The sequence below is a fragment of the Mixia osmundae genome, assembly GCF_000708205.1.
Source record: "Mixia osmundae IAM 14324 unplaced genomic scaffold scaffold_13, whole genome shotgun sequence".
NCBI classification, from domain to species: domain Eukaryota; kingdom Fungi; phylum Basidiomycota; class Mixiomycetes; order Mixiales; family Mixiaceae; genus Mixia; species Mixia osmundae.
In genome coordinates this window covers 179,406-196,958 of record NW_014575551.1, presented here as the reverse complement: position 1 = coordinate 196,958, position 17,553 = coordinate 179,406, and the positions used below count along the sequence as shown (strand labels likewise).

Sequence of the window (17,553 nt, the reverse complement as noted above, 5' to 3'; positions counted from 1 at the left end):
CTCGGCGCTCAGTCTCAGATCAACAGCAGCAGCAGCAGCGACTCGGCCAGGAACGAGAGCATGACATCACTCGACGGCATACCTCAAGAGCTCAAGAGCATCGTGCCCTACTTGAGCAAAGCCAACGAGATCCACTCGTTTGATCCCGTGATCGCCTACTGGTGTCCGTCCAAGCCAGCCTGACCAGCTCTCCCTTGTCGAGCTTATCCCGGCCTGAACAGGTCGCACGCATGCACTCGATCTGGCCATCAAGCTCAACGTCTCCAGAGCAGCCCAGGCTTCACTGGAACCTATCCTCGACCAGCTAGAACAGGTCGGACTTGTTGGTTCAGGACAAACGATCCGCCGGACTGAAGCGAGGTGTGCGACCAGGCAAGGTCGAGCCTGGCAGACAATGAAGCCATCACAAACGATGTAGCTGCACAAGCCTATGTGGAGAACTTTGGTCTCGACGTCTTTGACAAGGCAGACAAGGAGGATCGCGCAGGGAGAGCCAACAAGGAGACTTCAAAGAAATTCCTGGCTGCAAAGATCTTCCTCGAAGTCCTCGCTACCTTTGGACCTCTTGACTCGGAAGCACGTTCTCCCAGCTTTTCACGACTCTAGGATCTCATTTGACGAGAGTGTGCAGATTCAGGCAAAGGTCAAGTATGCGAGGTGGAAAGCGACGGACATCATCAAAGCGCTCAAGGCGGGCAAAGTCCCCCTCGCGGGCCCTGCGTACTCCTCGGAGGAAACCGCACAGAACGTACAGCCAGATGTGGCCATGGTCACAGAGGATGAGATAGATGCGACGGTGCAAGACGTCCTTACCCAAGATATCGACACGCCGGATAACACACGCGTATCGACTTCGTCTGCGGACGCTCTCACAGGCTCAGAAGCACTATCTATGAAAGTCGTCGCGGATCCACCTACAATACCCGCCCGATCAGACTCCATCCCCTCAAAGCCAGCAGATGTGACTCCAATCGATCTCACCCAACCGGAAATGCCGAGCGCGCCGGCTGCGAGGACATTACCCTCTGCGCCTATGTTCCCGACATTACCCACAGCGAGCATGCCAAGCGCTCCTCCCCCAGCGCCCAAACCTGCACCTCGAGCTACACCTGCAAGGATAGTGGCTCAGCCTGTGCAAGCTGGAGGGCCGACAGATCCAAAGGCAATCGGGCAGGCACAGAAACATGCAAAATGGGCCATCTCTGCACTGGACTATGAAGACTTTGCCACTGCTAGGACGCAATTACAAGCTGCTCTCAGACTCATCACGCCTGTCACGATCGATCTCGACTGACGCACTCGACAAGAAGATACAGCGGAGAAAGTTGGCTGTTGTTGTACACACTCAGAGAAACGACGAACGCTTTGACCCTTTGCCCATCGCGCACGTCCTCTTCTACCTCGCTCAACCTTCGTGCGTAGACCGGACGATGACGCTCGGACCGCGAGTCGAAGATCCGACGTTGCGAAGACCTGAGAATGTCTCTTACGGCCCTCTTGGTTCATCTTGGTCGATATGGGGCCCGCTCGCAAATTACCCACCGTGTCACACTAGATCCGCCAAACATGCGCTTACGTGTGTTTTAGCTCACCCTTTGGCAAGTCAATTCGATTCACCGCTGGCCTGCTACAGGCAGATTCAACGCCCTTGCCAAAGCATCACGACGCCGATCTTGCTGATACATCAAATCGGCTCAACGACGCAAGCAACCACGTATTCCCTCGAGGATTGCAACCAGTCGTTGTCGGACTATCACTATTGACCTATTGTAAGCTATCGAGCCGACCTATCGCTCCTCGTCACGAGGGGTCAACCGCCCTCGAGACCTCCTCGTTTTATTTTCAAATCGTCACAACTCCGTTTGAGGCCTTTCCCCCCTTCTAGCGCCCCTTCACTGGCTGCTTCTGCGAGGTAGTTCGCCCGGGGATCGAGCAAAGAGAAGCAGCCTGTCCAGCGCTTCGGTGCAGCAACGTTTAACGCCAAGGCACACCCTGACTTGGGCGCGACACTGTACGTCGTGCTGCCTGCCTTGATCTCGTTTCAGCCACTTACCCCAACGAGGCAGCAAAGGACTTCAACAGGCTCAACAGGACCTGTAGGCTCAGTCGGGCCGCTGCGTCAGTCACGAATACCTCGCGGGTCAGATTTGAGGCAAGCCAACCGGCCAGACAGACAAAGGGTGCAAGCAGGCACACTTGCCTCAGGTCATCACTCATCGTGATCTCCTTCAAGAGAGCAGTCGGACAAAGGTGCATGCAACAAGATGTGCAAGGACGAGCACTCTCCCACGATTTCATCAGCCTCGCTCGAGATGTCCAGCGCTATGCAGACTCTCACGCTCACCGCTGCTGATCTCACTGCATCAAAGGCTCGTCGCTCCGTCGCCTCGTGACGCTATCAGAGGCTGACATGACTGGTGTGACAGGACAAGCAAGAGAGCTCACGCTCGAGAGTTTCATCCTCTGCGTCTGGCTTGACGAGTTCGAGCTCAGACGTGTCTGTCTATTCCACGCCTGGCATCGATCCCAACGAGACCTCTTCTGCTCCTTCATCACCTCACAGTCTCTTGGAAAAGTCGAGTGAGTTGACCTTGCCTCCTCGTCTCGCACGCGCAGTGGCTAATGTGTACGTGGTGGCGATGACAGATGGAACGGCCACGCATGCAGACACGTCTTATACCACGCCTGCTCTCTCGTTCAGCCTTTCGTCAGCTTCGGAGTCGAGTCACGCCTCTTCTGTTCTCGCTCCCGCCGTTTGCTCTGTTTCGTCTCACCCGACGAGCAAGCACGTTCAGGAGACCCACAGCTTCACAGTCGCTACGCTGCCTCGCCGTCAGCCTCAAGAGCAGTCATCACCCGCCAAGCGATTTGATCACGGTCTCAGTCAGCTCGACAAGCTCGAACGTACACCCGGCTCGCCCTCGCCGCTTTGGAAACTCGGCGAGAATGGTCAATTGATTGACGAGTCGGCCGGCACGCAGTACGAGATTGCAGACGAGATCCTTCAACTCCAATCGGACTACTCGCCTTCTCAATCGCGCTACTCATTCATACAAGACAAGCGCACAGGTCAGGACTCCTCTTCGACGTTGACTGCCACTGCAAAGGCATTCGAGACGCGCTCGAGCCTTACAGGCAACACGTCATCACAAGAATTGCCCAAGTCCAACGATGCCTGGTCCATTTGGGATGACTACCGTCAGTTCAAACAGGCCACCACTTCCTCCGGCGACAGCTCGCCTTCCAATGCTTCGGCCGTCTCGTTCACTTTGCAGCCACCGGTCGCGCCGCCCTCGATCCACTCGTCGATCAAGACAGACGGCACATCGACGCCCTTTGCAGAAGATCTCGACCCTCTTGCTGCTGCCCAGCATCATCTAGAGCTCGATGCCGCTTTCAAGGCTCTTCAGATGCAGGCTCGCCAGCGTGCCGCGCAGGCTACATCGCTCAATTATGCAAACGCTGCAGACCAAGTCTCGCTCGCTCACGCTCTTGCACAAGTCCAAGCGAGTTCCTTTGCCCAGAGTGCTCCTCGTCAAGGCAATGTGCCTACTGTCACTGCGGCAGGACTCGCCGCTCTGGCTCGCAGCAGCGGCATGGCGCCTTCTACGCTTCATTCTGCCCCCGATCAGCTCGCTTCTGCCGCTCGTACTTCGAGCCACTTGCACAGCACTTCAGAACTTCACAGGCTCGAACAAGAAGCGCTCGATCAGCAGATCTATCAAGCTTCGCTCTATTCGCCGCCCTTGCCCGCTTCGAGCTATATCCAGCAAGCTGCCGCCCAATCGCCTCGTCTTGAGACCACCTTCAGAGAGGCTGCCTCGCGTGCTTCCTCGGAGAGTGATGCTACGGCTCAGTGGTACGCTTCGGCGCTCGCTTCGATCGCAGCAGGTTCGCGTGACACGTCGTTGCTCACTGCGCTCTCGAACACGCTCGATGAATCGTCAGGCTGGGGCTCCAAAGAGATTGCCCAACTCGACGAGTACTTGCGCATTGCCAATCTTCGCGCGGCATACGAGTCGAGCACGGGAAAGCTGTCTGTCAATCCCGACGAGCCTCTCGGACCTAGCCCTAACAATCGCAAGTTTGCGCTCTACAAGACTGAGCTCTGTCGCAGCTGGGAAGAGAAAGGCGCTTGTCGATACGGCAATCGTTGTCAATTTGCTCACGGTCAGAAGGAGCTTCGCATCGTCAGTCGCCACCCTCGCTACAAGACCGAGTGCTGTCGAAGCTATTGGGTCACAGGACAATGTCCTTATGGCAAGCGCGTCAGTCGCTTTCGATCCTCTCTGAGACCTTTTGCTGATTGACCTGCGACAGTGCTGCTTCATTCACCACAGCATGCCCAAGCCAGGCGAGCCCACCACCGAGGTCAACCTCTGCGAGCCCCGCGAGCGCACTTCGTTCGATGCCGAGCCTGTCTCACGCCTGCACAGTCGTATGCTCAGCCAGTCATCAATGATGTCCTCAAATTCGGGATCGAGTTCGTTCGGCTACTCGGACCATGCTCCCTCGTACGATGCTCGCTACGAACCGGCTACGACTGTCCGCAAGTCTGACTCTGCCTACTTCGAAAGCGAGCCCGTCTCTTTCCTTCAGAACGGCCGCTTGCAGCACTACCAGGTCGTCCGTGATGCCACTGGCACAGAGAGCTTCGCCTACAAGCCCTCCCATCACTCTTCTTCGGTTTCGGCAGATCTCAAAGGCGCATTCGAGGCTCGCACTGCTCGTCAGCGCATGCCAGACACATCCGATCTGTTCGCTCCCCGCGAATGGCAAGGTCGCCGTCTTGCTGCTTCCAAGTGGTCTGCTCACACTGCCGCCTCTTCGCATGACAGCTCTGCCATCTCGCCCAAGCTCTTACAAGAAGGCGAGCTTGCCATCTCTGCCGCCTTTGCTCTGCCCACCGAGGGCTCATCTATGAATGCCTATAACAAGACTTCGATCGGTACCATTGGCGACCGCCGTCGTGCGACTGCCAAGCCGACTGCCTGAGTCATCTTCTCATGACGAATAGAAACGAAAAGACTTCAAAAAAAAACCCTCGATATTCGTGTCTTGCTGCTTCTTCTTTGCTGGACGACTAAATATCGCACTATGACAAGAGCACTGCCTTCGTTTGGAGCTCGTTCGACGTGCTCTGGAGATACATGATACCCCAATCAACAAAAGCATAGCTGTATTTCGCACCGTCTACAGATTCGCCGAACAGTGCCCAATGCTGGCTCAATGCATTTCTATCTCATTGTTACAAACAACACTTGCCTGCATGAGTCCTTTACAGCTCTCTGCATAGGGTACGGCCATGCTCGACTTGATAAGCACACAGCCGCGGTTGCAGCCAGGCTGAGAGCAGTGAAGCGGCGAGAATGCCAGAGGTGTCTGCGAATCCAACGCAAGCTATGCTGAACTCTCGCTGGGCTATCCTCGATTCCGGCGAGACTGCCACTCCGGATGAATTCTCTGCTTCTTCCAGGCCGAGCCGATGGAATACGTTGACGTATGCCAAGCCGCCAGACAGTCCTTCCAATGCGACAACGGCCACGACGCTCGTGCGAGCATGTCGACCAAATGTACTGGTGAGGATGCCTCGCGTCGATTCGAGCAAGGCAATACCCAACAGAGCAACTTGCGCGAGAGAAGGCAGAGGTATCAACCTTTTCGGCAGTGGCGGGATGCGGAAGATGCTGATGGACGAACGAGAGAAGAAGACGAAAGTCTGGTAAACGAGTTGCCAGAGCGGGTAGTAGTCTGACAGATGGTGGATGATGTGTGACCAGATCCAGCTCTGTTGTGCCGTTGGAACAGGATAGAGCAGCGTTGGTGCAACGCCTTGATTGATTGTGTACTCGGCTGGGATGATCTGTCAGCTCATGTGGTTTAAGCGGCCAGTGAGCCTACCGAGATAGACCACAAAGAGCGGGATCATGTAAGGCAGCACGAGCGGTCGAGCGAGAGCGAGCTTCTGCGACAGTGACAGGACAACTCGTTTGCCTGCTAATGTCGAGTAGACGGGCATGCTCTCTGCTTGTAGGGTCTGCAGATCTTCATCTGCTGTCGGTATGCTCGTGTATGCTGTTGTCTGCGATGATGTGTGGCTCGCAAAAAGGTGCGGCTGTGGCAAGAGTACGAAGAATGTTAGCGCCATGCCGAGAGGTATGAGCTGCGGCAGTCCGAAGCTACTGAGCTATGGTCCAATTGCTGAATAGCGAGAGTGCCCACGGAAGTAATGCTCAAACCGAGCTTTATGCCGAGGCCGCGCAGAAGCCACCAGAGTAGTGCGCCAACGAGCCCTGCTGCCCCGGTGCCAGACGCAAACCACTGCACAGCGATTCAGACGGTGCTGACAAGTTATTGAAAGCAGGCAGGCGTACGCCGACGGCTTGTGAGCCTAGCTCGTCGCGCCCGTACGCAGTCGAGAGCTGGAGATAGGTCATCTCGCCCAAGCCGCTTGACAAGCTAGCGAGCGCAATGCCGAGCAGACGCATGTCCAGCGAGTCAAAGAGTGCGACAACCTGTGTTTTTACAGTTGAGTCTCCGTCTTTGATCCGATGGCACGGACGGACGATGATGCCAATGAAGCTGATGAGCGAACATGAAGCGACGCGACGAGAGTATCGCACTCTGCCCGGGACAAGGTAGGGCCATCCGACTTTGATGAGCAGCGCGGGCGCAATGTTGGCAAACAGGATCAGACCCTGTGCTCGAGACGGGGTAAGCCAATGGGTCGCCGTGGCGCGTTCGAGAACGACTGACGGTTGGCACATCTGTTGGCAAGAGGTCCTGTGCAGCCGAGAGGATGACGACGTAGAGGGCATTGTTCTCTAGTCCGAGGAGAAAGCTATCGAGCCATTGTGAAGATCAGCTATGCGCTGATACGGTCCAAGGAACGGACAAGGCTGTATTGAGCTTGAGCAGGTCCCGGAGGGTAGCAACTGCGGAGGAGGATTCTGCAGCGTCCAGCTTGGGCGATCCTGGCACTCGCCCATCTGAGAGCGTCGTCATCTCCACTTCTTCATGCTGAGCAAGGATGATAGGGTGCATGCGGCCATGAGTGGTTCGAGCCTGGAGAGGACTGCTCGAGGCGCGAACCGCGTTTGTCGTGTCGCCAGCCGGTCAGCCACAAACGGGATGGGCAAGCTCAGTGTAAGACGCTGTTGCTCATTTTCAGGTCATGGACTGACTTTGACGTCGCCTACAGTTCAAAGGCGAGCCCAAGACCAAGAAGCGCAAAGTCTCGGCCGTCACAGAGCCGAATGAAAAAAGTGTGATCACCAGCAAAGACGACGAGCAAAAGGAGGGATGGATGGATATGCCCTCGACCTACGACGCCATTGGACCACTCTACATCATCAACGAAGCCTCCCAGCCACCTACTTGCCTTGCAGTCAACGTCACCATCAACCAAAGAGTCCATCCTCACGCTCTCACCGACTCTGACTTGCACACTGCTGAGCCAAAGGATATCTCACACGTCTGGGTCTGTACACGCATACCCGACTCGGATGACAAGGTCACCCTGCGGACTTCCAACGGGCGCTTTCTCGCTGTAGACGAAGTCGGCGTCATCTCGGCCGACAGGGAGGCAAGAGGACTGCAAGAAGAATGGACCCTCGAAGCTGCAGGTCCAGAGGGATCGGGTCAAGCTGCCTTCAAGGGAGCATACGGTAAGTACCTCAGCTTTGACGAAGTAGCGGGCGGCAAGCTCGAGATACGTGGCGACAGCGACACACTGGACGCTCAAGAGACTCTGCTGATCAGGATGCAAGCCGAGTACCGGTATAAGCGCGGCATGCTGGACGATAAGAAGCCTCGCAAAGATGGTCTGACGGTCATCAAGGACGTCAAGGGGGCAGAGAACAGCAACATCATGAAGTACCAGGCCAGAGGGGCTGGAAGGTTAGTGGGCACCGATATGAGCAAGAAAGAGCTTCGCCAGGCTAGAGACGAAGGCACACTGCACGAGACGATGCTCGACAAGCGTATGAAGATCAAGAGTGATCGCTACTGTTGACACCATGGTCAGTTTGCTTTCCGTTCCGTCTCCTTCCTCCTTAAAGATGAAATACAAATCACATAAGCTAGTCAAGCTCAACAATCTCAGCCTACGGGCGGTGCCGACTCATTTTCTGCAATGCTGATATTCTTTCCATCCTTCGCAAGTGTTACATCGGGACACATGCTGACAACACTGCATCTACAGGACACGACAAGCAAGACTGGTTATCTCTGTTGCATCTGGTATTGTTGTTGATATGCTGTATTCGCCTGGCCATAACCCTGACCCTGTTGCATCTGCTGCGGATAGGCATGCGCGTATGCCTGCAGTGGCTGTGGATAGGGCGATTGAGAATATTGTGCCGGTATAGACTGATTCTGCGGCAGGGATGGTGCATATGACATCTGCTGAGGCAGCATAGCTGGCCCCTGCGGTGCAGCATATTGCGCCACCCGAGACGCAGGCCGTGTAGCGGGCGAAGGTGGCACAGATCCCTGTGGCGAGCCGTCCTGACTGTTGTTACTCGTCCCTGGCGCTTGCGCCTGAGCCTGCGCCTGTGATTGCAATTGCTGTACTTGTGCACCGGCTTGCTTGGCTTGCTGTATCAGCTGACTTGCCGTGTTCTGCAGCTGTGCTTGCGCGCCAGGAGGGTAGCTCTCGAACGCTGGAGAGCGCATGGCGTTCATGACCTGTCCGTATTGCTCTTGACAAGAAGCAATAGTGTGCATGAGTGCTTGGATCTCCGGCCCGCTCGAGATGGAAGTCTGAGATTGTGCAGTGGTTGGTCTACTTGTGGGTGCTGGTCGGCTAGCGCTCTGACTCGTTGGGCGCGCATAGCCATTGGCAGGAATGTTCGGCTGTGCAGGAAGCATGATACGAGCAGCGGCAGGCCCGATACTGCCAGGCGTTGATGGCATCGAGCCTGAAACCGTTGCACTCCTTTGCCCCACATCAGACTCGGCTCGACTCTTCTTCGCCTCTCGTAATGCTTCCAACGCGTCGCCACTCTCTTCTCGTTTGAGCGTACCTCCACCTGGCATGCTCTGAGAGAGCAGAGCAGCCTTTGGATCTTCGACGGGAGGACTCCGTTGCGCAATCATGGCCGATTGTGTGAAGAGATACTTGAGCTGGTTGTACATATTGGCTAGCGCCTCGTTGCTGCCTATGCCGGTTGGCAGATCTGTAGATGGCCTGGGCGCTTTTAATGGCTGCAAAAGGGAATATCAGCATGTCTACAGTCCAGTCGTGCGCGACATTACTTGGTCTGCAGAGGCGGACTGGGCCTGAGCTTGAGCCGCAAAAGCAGCAAGGTAGCTCAAGTTCGCTTGTAGTCGCTGAGACAATCTGCCAGGCGCCATGAGCTGCGAGGAATAGCTGAGCGCGCTTGACGTACTCTTTGAGTAACTGGCCGTCATCGGTCGCATGCTGCGCTTGTGTACATAGCTTTATGAGTTCGGCATTGATGCTAAAGAGTGTGAAGATGGTCTGTGCATTGATTCGCCTGCGTTGATCTCTCTCGCTTACGATGACTTTGGGCGGCGTGCCACTCGTAGCAGCTTGAAGCCCCGGGCTCATATCTACTGCCGGCCTCGGCGGCTCTATTGCGATCGTATGCGGGGATACTGTCGGATTGGCGTTGGCCAGGGAGACTGCTGATTGTGCTGTCGAGGCCGTTCGAGGCGATTGTGGATCGTTGGCGGTCGCATCTCCTGCCGATCCAGAGGCTCGACGTGCTATATCTGTGCTAGTCATACCCGCTGATGCTGCTGTGAATGCTAGCCTTGCAGCGTCTGCAGTGCTAGGCGCAGCGCCGGCCAATCTATCGACCGGACTGTCTGTACTTTGGAGCGTGTTGCTGCCCTCAGCAGTAGCATATGTTGGCGTAGCAGGCTCTACTCGGTTCGGGTATTGACTATGCATATCTGGGTGGGCCTGTGCCATGATGGCGTCTGCCTGTCCAAGTCGGTCTGGTCTCCTCTCTTGCTTGTGCCACGTCTGTGACGCGCGACCGACTGCTCCAGCTGCTTCAGCAAAGTTCTCTTTTGACAAGCGTGATGACAACAACACATCTCTACTGAAGCCTGCTCAAGATTCTGACCATTCGAGCGAGGCAAAGACAAGCCTCTTCCGAGGCAATCGGCCGGCGAGCGGCGAGAGCAAGCCGACGCGTTTCCGCTCGCTGTCGACCGATCTGAGGTGAATGTAGCCCAGAACGGGACTGACGAGCGCTTCTTCGTCGTCGGCATCATCGTCCACTTGGAGGACTGCACAGATGTGATTGACCAGTTCGGGGAAGGTGCGACTTTCTGTGATATCGATATCGTAGAGCCGAAGATCTCTGCTGGCCATATCTTGGCCGAGCGGCAAGGCTGACGAAGGTGCTGCAAAGTCTGCACCGATCCTGTAGACTTTGAGATAGTCGAACAAGATGGACGCATTGTGAGGCGAGAGAGCGCCGCAGGAGACAGTGGGCCCACCGTAGAAATAAGAGTGGATTTGCTTTGCTCTCAATCGTCGTCTGTACGCATTGTCAATGTCAGACACCTGGCACATCATCAGCATACTGTTTTCCTAGTCATAGCGAAACATACGCCGCCGCTCTTGGGCACGCGCAAAACCTTGACAGATTTGTTCGTGCTCATCAGGCGAGTGATGTCGACTTGTAGCTTCTCGCTGCCCAGCACGACGATCACATTGACTGTGGCTCGCGTAAGCAACAGCAGACTCGGTGAAACAGCATAAGCAATACCTCCTAGCGTTCGAACGAGCTTGATGAGCATCTGACCTCTCGACCGTTCTGCTAATTCTGCAGGCGTATCGACCAACACGCCACCACGCCAGAGACCTGGCTCGCCACCTTCTTCGAGCTTGGAACGCAAGAATGCCCCAAGCCGCTTGATCTGCGTTTCCGCAAGTGCGTCGTTCCGTCCCCAATCTGTATGACCGTAAAAGAAAGAGAGCGCATTCAGTGCGGGCGCGAGCGTGTTGTAGTTGACTTCGAGCGGTATGAGGGCTTCTTCGGTCGCGCTGGCTTGATCTGCCTTGCTGGGCTGCTGGAGTATGATGGGCAGAGAGGGTCCATTGCTATACGTCGTACCGAAAGAGAGCGCTGGCGTTGTGGTGGGCACACAGGAATAGACAGGCGCAATGGAGAAAGTGCCGGGAACGGTCATCGCTCCATCACTGGGATCGAGATTGACGAGCATGACGCCTCGCTGCGGGCCCAGCTGATCCTCTTCGCTCGCAAGAGGCAGAGCATTGAGATCTTGTCGGGCTCCATTGCCAGACCGTATGGCCCAATTGAGCAAGGTCTTGATGAGCGTCGACTTGCCAGCGTTGCGTTCGCCGAGGACCATGACGCGAGGACCGGGTAGCTCTTCGTCCTGTTCGGTCTGATCCTGCTGAGCAGTGACAAAGAAGGAAGCAGGTGGACGAGATTGTAGCCTGGCCTGTTCAAGGGCAAGGTGCAGGTTGAGATGGAGAGGCGTCGTCGTCTCCTGGGCGATGTACTCTGTCGTCGCTTTGCCCCTCAAGGAGAGCGTGCAGCCGTGCCAGGTGAAGATTGCACCTCTCAACTCGTCAGAGAATGGATAGACCACCTGAGGAGCCAACTCATAGCCGAACACTTCTGCCGTGCCCGAGACGAGCGTGACGAGCAGTCTATCTTGACCCTCAAGCTCGAACCTGAGCTCCTGCAGCGGCGGCAAGTCCACCGGGCGAGCCTCCATGTCACCTGCTCAGCGGCAATGGTCAAATGGCCACGTCGCTCGCAATCCGAATGCCAAGAAATTCTGCGCGACGAAGAGGGCGATCGGCCAATTCGAGACTCGACGGAGAGCGACAGGGGAAACAGGCGATCAGCTGCTGTGCCGTCACGAGTGATCGGATAAGTCTATCGCTTCGTGACCGGCGACGGCGAGTACTCAGCTACAGAGCGCTCCGGTGAGCAAGGACCTCGACTCGGCAGAGCGCAACGAGGTCTTTGCACGTCAGCCTGACCTGTCCGGCATCTACTCTCCGAGTCTGCCGCTGCTCACGTGCCCAAACAGCATGAGCATCACCGTCAATCGCATCGAAAGCCTGTAAGAACTGCCGGGGCACACACAGTCAGACTCAGAGCAGACAAGCAAGCGGCTGCGGGGGAAGAAATGGCAATGAGTGCTCTCTTCGGCTCCTCGCCCTCGGGTGCAGGCATGTTGTCGACCTCGAGCCAGAAGGACCCACCGACGTTCAGAGGTCTCACTGCACCGTCTGGTGGCATACTCCTCAAGTGAGTCCTCCCTGTACACCCGAACGTGACGCTCGTCTGACCATCTCGACCGCGCAAACAGCTCGGGCAGTCGACAAGCCTCGCCCTCGCCCCTGTCCAAGAGTACAGGGCATACCAGGAGAGCGTCAGAGCTACCTCCCAGTAGCAGCTACAAGCAAGCCTACCTGCAGCCTGTTCATGGACCGGGAAGAATTACCGCGCCCGAATTCGATCTGGCTACTGCACGCAAGCTCATTGGCCGATCAGACTCGGCCAGCTCAGTCGGTTCATCGACTTCATCCGATGATGTCAACGGTTCCAAGCGAGACAGCAAAGCCAGAATCAGGTTTGCACCTCTGCCTGACCCGAGAAAGTATCGCGACGAGTTTGGCTACTACGACGATGACTATCCCGACGGCGACACTTCCCGTCGCGGCTCAGAGGGTTCGATCAATACTACAGAGCCAGCAGCAGCTACACCAGGCCAGCTGACACCCTCTACGTCCTTCTCGTCTGCGATAACCAATCCTGACGATCCATCAGGCCCCGAAGCGCAAGGCGAGCTCACGCCACGCAATGGCGCCCAACGCAAGGAATCCACTTCATCTGTCACACGGAAGCTGCTCGGCGGTCTGCTCGGCAAGAAGCCAAAAGCATCTCAGCAGGGCAGCACAGGCATACCCGTCCGTCGCGTGTCATCTACAGGCGGAATTAATTACACCGGTCGGACGACGGGCAGCATGTTCACGTCCAAAGAGGATCGTCGGCGTTCGTTGGTCGATCAGGCCCTGGAGGGCACAGATCTGAGAAGAGTACGATCGGGTCCCTCGAGCGCATCTCCTAGCGGTCAGCGCGCACGATATCCTCCCGTTGCGCAGGGCAGAGGGCGAAGAAGCAGGACGACGAGCGCCGAACCTGTCGAGGAGCCCGATTTCGTAGAATGGGGGTTCGGCGGCGTAGGATCTGCTCCTGCCTTCACGGCTTCTGCCGCAGAAAGAGCGCGAGAGAGATCTGCGAGCGTCGGCTCGGGCACACCATCACAGCCAAAGGCAGTCTCGGCCTTCCAAGCTGACGACGCATTCGTGTCTGGCGAAGATGATGACGGAAGCGGGATGGCATGGGTGCGCAAGCGACGACAACGTCAGAAGGAGGCCGAAGAGCAAGCCCGAGCAGAGAGATCTAGATCTACTTCACGCGATGAGTCTCCCTTTGGCAGCAGAGTCGCGCGGCCCGGTGCAGACTCCAATGAGGAGCTCTTTCAAATGGACGACGACACGGGTACACGCACGCCGCCCCGAACTGCAGATGCTCCTCCCATCGTCGTTTCGCCTCCTCGCGAATCAGCAACGCTCCACAAGGCGATCAGCAGTCCGACATCAGATGACGAGACGATCAAGATTGCAGCCCAAGTTCCTGTGGCACGACAAGCAGATGAGGAAGATGATGCGGGTGCAGATGATGATCGAGAAGAGGAAGATGATCTGACGACAGAGGAGAAGGAGGAAGAGGACCGACTGACAGAAGCTGCTCGCAAGACGACTGCGTCTGCAAAGACAGAGATCTTCAGCAAGCACAAGCCCGCCCCAGACGAACGCCGTCGCATCGCTTCTTGAACCAGTGGGAACCCTGCATTCACAGACGCTTTGTACAACCATCATTGTCATCTCATGTTGGGCTTCCGGGAAATGTAACATCACTTTTGACAGACTCAGTCTTTGCTAGCTTTGCTTGATCGTTGCCTAAGCGTACTTTGCTCTGGCTTCTTGTCGTCTGCGTCGAGCTTCGTCAGATCGAAGCCGCTTCGACTGCGCGCATGCGACGAGTTGCGGCGTGAATTGGAACGTGAACGAGTGGGACTAGATGCGCCGGGCGTAGTCGGCTGCGACTTCATGCCATTCAGGTACCGAATGACTTCCTCGTAATCTGCATCATCGCCGTCTTGCTCTGATGAGCTGCTCTCGTCGTCGTCCACAGCGGCATCGCCAAGACCGCGGGAGAGCGAGCTCGGCTTGGATTGCGACCACCCGAAAAGCTTCTCGTCGAGCCAAGCCATTGGATGGCTGAGCATTCGCGACTCGACGCCGCTCTGTGAATGGCTCCGTCGTAGTGCGGAACTTGCGTCCATGCTGCCTGGCGCTGGCTGGGCTTGCGGGATGATACGACGTTGGTCAAAGTCATCGAAAAGTTGGGGACCAAATTCTTCGATGACTCGACTGAGCGCGTCCGCCAAGGCTGCCCTTCGCTCTCGCAACTGTTCGATCGAACGCTGGTTGCCGGGCATCAGGGAGACCGTGAGCGGCCGCAAGGATTTCCAGATATCCATACCAACTTCGCCAAATTTGAGCGCAGAGTATCCGACTGTGGGCAGAGCAATGACAGCAAAGAAAGGCGTCCAAATCAGATATTTTGGTGGGACACCATAGCGGGATGCGACATAGGTGCTGATACTGACATACGTGCCGTACAGAACGGGCGCCATACCGAGCGAGACGAGGACTTTCCAGGTTGCCAAGACGTCGCGACCTTCGATCTTGACGGTTGAAGCAGCAAGCGCCTCTTTGGCTTTCTTCCGACTGATGAGACTTGCTGCTATGAACATGGGTGCATTGAGCACGATGCCTGGCAACGCAAGCAGAGTCCAAGCAGACAGCAGGCCGGCACGGTAGGCAAGCAAGATGAGAGACTTCCATCGTGGTCGATTTGACCGCTCGACCTGATGGTCCTTCAGACCGAGATACTGTAGCTGCTTGTTGTAATCGAGAACCTGACTGCGCAGCTGTTTGATCTTATCTTCATCTTTGTATTTGAGATAGCCAGCAACAAATCTTCTGTTTAACTCGACCACCTGGCCCAGCGTGAGTTGGTGACCTGGCGGCTTGTACAATCTCCGACAAGCTTGCACGACCATGAGCGTCTCGTAATCTGGCGCTCGGACAGTGACACTTTTGAGACCATCAAAGACAAGGTCCATGACCTTGCCTATGGCTTCGCGCTTCTCTGCCCCACCTTGCCTGAAGAGCTCGACAAACGCTTCTGGGATTTCGATGGGCGAGCCAAACTCAACGACGGCGCGAGATCTGAAGCGATGCGCGTGAAAGTAGTTCAGCCCGACTGGCACGATCTGTATGAATGAATAAGCTTGTGGCTTGATACCCCCCGAAGACAGAGACCTACGCGAAGCTTGAGCGACTTGTTTGACATCAGAGCGCCCAACGCCATGATGCTCACGCCACTGCTTGACTATTCAGCATAGTCCACGAGGCGGCAGGCCAGACATACGCTTTGAGAGGCAGCAGATCTGTGCGGTCGTGAGAGCCGCCTTCTGGGAAGATGCCAACGCAACCGCCATCCTTCAGTTTGGCATAGACTTTGCCGTACATCTACCTCGCTATTAGTCAACGTTGACGCTATGATGGGCTGACAATCACCTTTGTCTGGTCGATGTAGGGCAGAATCTTGTAGGGTACACCTCGCGAGGCAGCTGCTGCTTCAGTGGTAGTAATAGCTTCGTGTATCTTCTCGCTGAATGCCTTCTTGAGCTTCAAGGTGGTATCATCGATGACTTCAACGACCTCTGCTGCCGCAAAGTCGAATACTTTGGGCAGCTGGACTTGTCTGCGCGGCTCGAAATCTTTTGTAAAGGTCGTGCCGTGTCCACGCAGGATAAGATGATCGTGCTGCTTCGCGTTGTCATCGTAGAAAATTTTGCCTTTGCCGGCCTTTGCATCATCCGCCGCTCTGACGACAGAGACTGTTATGCCATTCAGCGCTCATCCCGACATATCCAATGGAGAACCGACTGCTTTGCATGAGACGAGCAGCAAAGCCGACAAAGGCACGCTTCATCGACTTTTCTGCTATCAAGAAGGAGATACGTCGGCCAGCGGATAGCCTGACTTCTGACAAGAGTAAGAGAGGATCAAGGAACTGGTTGTGATGCGGGGCGCCGACGAAGATGATGCCTCCGTCTTGTGGGATCTTGTGTGCGCCTCTCGGTCTGATCTCCCGAAAGAAGAGATTGATGATCCACTGTTCCAAAATGAGTCACTGATTCCGGCAAGGCACAGCGGCGTACCTTGAAGATCAAGACGAGGAGATCGTAGACGAGGTTGGAAGCAAGCAAGCCACGCTGGTGCAGTGCCTTGGCAGCCATCTTGACGATGAAGCGTACGATCGGTCCAAAGAGCTTCTTTGCGTAGCTCTGGATCTTGCGCGAGGGCAGTATGCGCACAAAGACGATGAGCAAGCTTTTGAGATCAGCTAGCGTGCGCGCGTGCGCTTGACGTTCTGCCTCGATCGATGAAGGTCGACGTCTACCAGCCCGATGTGAGACTGCTCGACCAGGTGTAGGCTCGTCTTCGAGTTCGTCGAGCTGGAGTGCGTTCGAGTCGGCTTCGATCGTCCGACGTGCTCTCTCGGGCGATAGCAGGAGTGGGTCTTCTAGCCTTCCTCTGCTTCGCGAGCGTGAGCGCCGACGCTCTTGATTCGCTTGTACGCGATCGTGGCCGGTAGGTCGCCTACGGAATTGCGGTAGGCTCCGATCAATCGAGTCCGTCTGAACAAATTCCTGCGAGACTGCGCTTGACGGGCTACCGACGCGACTGAATTGAAGTGCGATGGGCGATGTGACGGGGGATGTCTGAGCAGTGGGCAGGGATGAAGGTGCAGGAGTTTGGTTGCGAGAAAGAGCAAGCAAGCGCCTGGCGGCTTCTGTTGGGCTCTGTCCACCCGAACGAGTCGCAGGTCCTGTCGAGCGATCTGGGGTCTCCTGCGTGATGCGTCTTGTATCGCTTGGCAGAGTAGCAGGAGAGAAGCCCTCGATCTTTTCGGCAAGCGCGAGTGAATCTGGCTGCTTGGGCGTCGTGTGGATGGGTATATCAAAAGATGTCTGCGAGGGCGGACCGGGTACGCTCTGATGATGCTCTCTGAGCACGGGCAGGGGTGTCGACGTATGCGGCAAGATGGGCGGTATGCGGAACGTCTGCTCGGACGGCAAGGGCGCGCTCGGACTAGCTTGAGGCTCGACTGCGCCTCTTGCCGGTGCTGCACTTTCGTCGGCGTTGGCAGATGCAGAGGTGACGGGTACGATGACTAGGCTGCCATCTTCGACCTGCTGCGGATCACTGCTGGACAAGCTAGTTGGGGCAAGAGCTCGATCGTCTCCAGTGGCTCCGGTACCGAGCTCAGGCGATGTCAGTGGCTCAGATTCGGCAGCTCCGTCTGCGCTGAGGCGAGCGGCAAGCTTCTTGTCCTTCTGCTTGCGTCGCTTGCGCTTTGCAGGCGTCTCTTGACCGGCAGACTCACC

The 17,553-nt window shown here is 56.3% G+C and overlaps 8 protein-coding genes across 8 annotated transcripts; 4 read left to right on the top strand and 4 right to left on the bottom strand.

Annotated features, from left to right (window-relative positions):
* Positions 1 to 60: 60 nt before the first annotated feature.
* L969DRAFT_97089 (uncharacterized protein) lies at positions 61 to 1,294 on the top strand (the record flags this gene model as incomplete). The annotated part of the gene is made up of 4 exons (XM_014709768.1): positions 61 to 163; positions 222 to 313; positions 373 to 576; positions 632 to 1,294. The coding sequence occupies 4 exons, from the start codon at positions 61 to 63 to the stop codon at positions 1,292 to 1,294; spliced, it is 1,062 nt and encodes a 353-aa protein (XP_014565254.1).
* A 587-nt stretch (positions 1,295 to 1,881) lies between these two features.
* On the top strand, positions 1,882 to 4,995 carry L969DRAFT_54518 (uncharacterized protein; the record flags this gene model as incomplete). Its single annotated transcript, XM_014709767.1, has 6 exons — positions 1,882 to 2,011; positions 2,067 to 2,118; positions 2,234 to 2,381; positions 2,427 to 2,580; positions 2,647 to 4,268; positions 4,321 to 4,995. Coding segments are annotated over 6 exons (2,781 nt in total), but the record flags the coding sequence as incomplete, so codon positions are not given.
* A 205-nt stretch (positions 4,996 to 5,200) lies between these two features.
* On the bottom strand, positions 5,201 to 7,076 carry L969DRAFT_90665 (uncharacterized protein). The gene is made up of 7 exons (XM_014709766.1): positions 6,896 to 7,076; positions 6,757 to 6,841; positions 6,567 to 6,698; positions 6,375 to 6,515; positions 6,223 to 6,321; positions 5,902 to 6,163; positions 5,201 to 5,853 (listed from the first exon to the last, which is right to left on the bottom strand). The coding sequence occupies exons 1-7, from the start codon at positions 7,042 to 7,044 to the stop codon at positions 5,279 to 5,281; spliced, it is 1,443 nt and encodes a 480-aa protein (XP_014565252.1). The 5' UTR covers positions 7,045 to 7,076; the 3' UTR covers positions 5,201 to 5,278.
* Positions 7,077 to 7,131: 55 nt separating this feature from the next.
* L969DRAFT_97087 (uncharacterized protein) lies at positions 7,132 to 8,014 on the top strand (the record flags this gene model as incomplete). Its single annotated transcript, XM_014709765.1, has 2 exons — positions 7,132 to 7,146; positions 7,202 to 8,014. The coding sequence occupies 2 exons, from the start codon at positions 7,132 to 7,134 to the stop codon at positions 8,012 to 8,014; spliced, it is 828 nt and encodes a 275-aa protein (XP_014565251.1).
* Positions 8,015 to 8,118: 104 nt separating this feature from the next.
* L969DRAFT_250792 (uncharacterized protein) lies at positions 8,119 to 10,330 on the bottom strand. Its single transcript, XM_014709764.1, has 3 exons — positions 9,393 to 10,330; positions 9,259 to 9,343; positions 8,119 to 9,207 (listed from the first exon to the last, which is right to left on the bottom strand). Exons 1-3 carry the CDS (start codon positions 9,938 to 9,940, stop codon positions 8,224 to 8,226), a joined length of 1,617 nt encoding a protein of 538 aa, XP_014565250.1. The 5' UTR covers positions 9,941 to 10,330; the 3' UTR covers positions 8,119 to 8,223.
* Positions 10,085 to 11,727, bottom strand: L969DRAFT_54405 (uncharacterized protein; the record flags this gene model as incomplete). Its single annotated transcript, XM_014709763.1, has 3 exons — positions 10,085 to 10,543; positions 10,591 to 10,697; positions 10,749 to 11,727. The coding sequence occupies 3 exons, from the start codon at positions 11,725 to 11,727 to the stop codon at positions 10,085 to 10,087; spliced, it is 1,545 nt and encodes a 514-aa protein (XP_014565249.1).
* A 420-nt stretch (positions 11,728 to 12,147) lies between these two features.
* L969DRAFT_20076 (uncharacterized protein) lies at positions 12,148 to 13,861 on the top strand (the record flags this gene model as incomplete). The annotated part of the gene is made up of 2 exons (XM_014709672.1): positions 12,148 to 12,269; positions 12,331 to 13,861. 2 exons carry the CDS (start codon positions 12,148 to 12,150, stop codon positions 13,859 to 13,861), a joined length of 1,653 nt encoding a protein of 550 aa, XP_014565158.1.
* A 95-nt stretch (positions 13,862 to 13,956) lies between these two features.
* L969DRAFT_54675 (uncharacterized protein) lies at positions 13,957 to 16,515 on the bottom strand (the record flags this gene model as incomplete). The annotated part of the gene is made up of 6 exons (XM_014709762.1): positions 13,957 to 15,369; positions 15,423 to 15,480; positions 15,528 to 15,628; positions 15,677 to 15,999; positions 16,049 to 16,277; positions 16,324 to 16,515. Coding segments are annotated over 6 exons (2,316 nt in total), but the record flags the coding sequence as incomplete, so codon positions are not given.
* Between the last annotated feature and the right edge of the window lie 1,038 nt (positions 16,516 to 17,553).

Bases quoted from the DNA above. Each gene is read 5' to 3' on its own strand.
- L969DRAFT_90665 (XM_014709766.1), bottom strand. From the start codon at position 7,044: ATGCACCCTATCATCCTTGCTCAGCATGAAGAAGTGGAGATGACGACG. The intron at 6,516-6,566 runs GTCCGTCCGTGC...GTAAAAACACAG, and splicing joins TCAGCTTCATTGGCATCATC to GTTGTCGCACTCTTTGACTC. The intron at 5,854-5,901 runs GTAGGCTCACTG...AGATCATCCCAG, and splicing joins GCTCTTTGTGGTCTATCTCG to CCGAGTACACAATCAATCAA.
- L969DRAFT_250792 (XM_014709764.1), bottom strand. From the start codon at position 9,940: ATGGCACAGGCCCACCCAGATATGCATAGTCAATACCCGAACCGAGTA. The intron at 9,344-9,392 runs GTACGTCAAGCG...GGCGCCTGGCAG, and splicing joins GACGGCCAGTTACTCAAAGA to ATTGTCTCAGCGACTACAAG. The intron at 9,208-9,258 runs GTAATGTCGCGC...TCCCTTTTGCAG, and splicing joins AGTCCGCCTCTGCAGACCAA to CCATTAAAAGCGCCCAGGCC.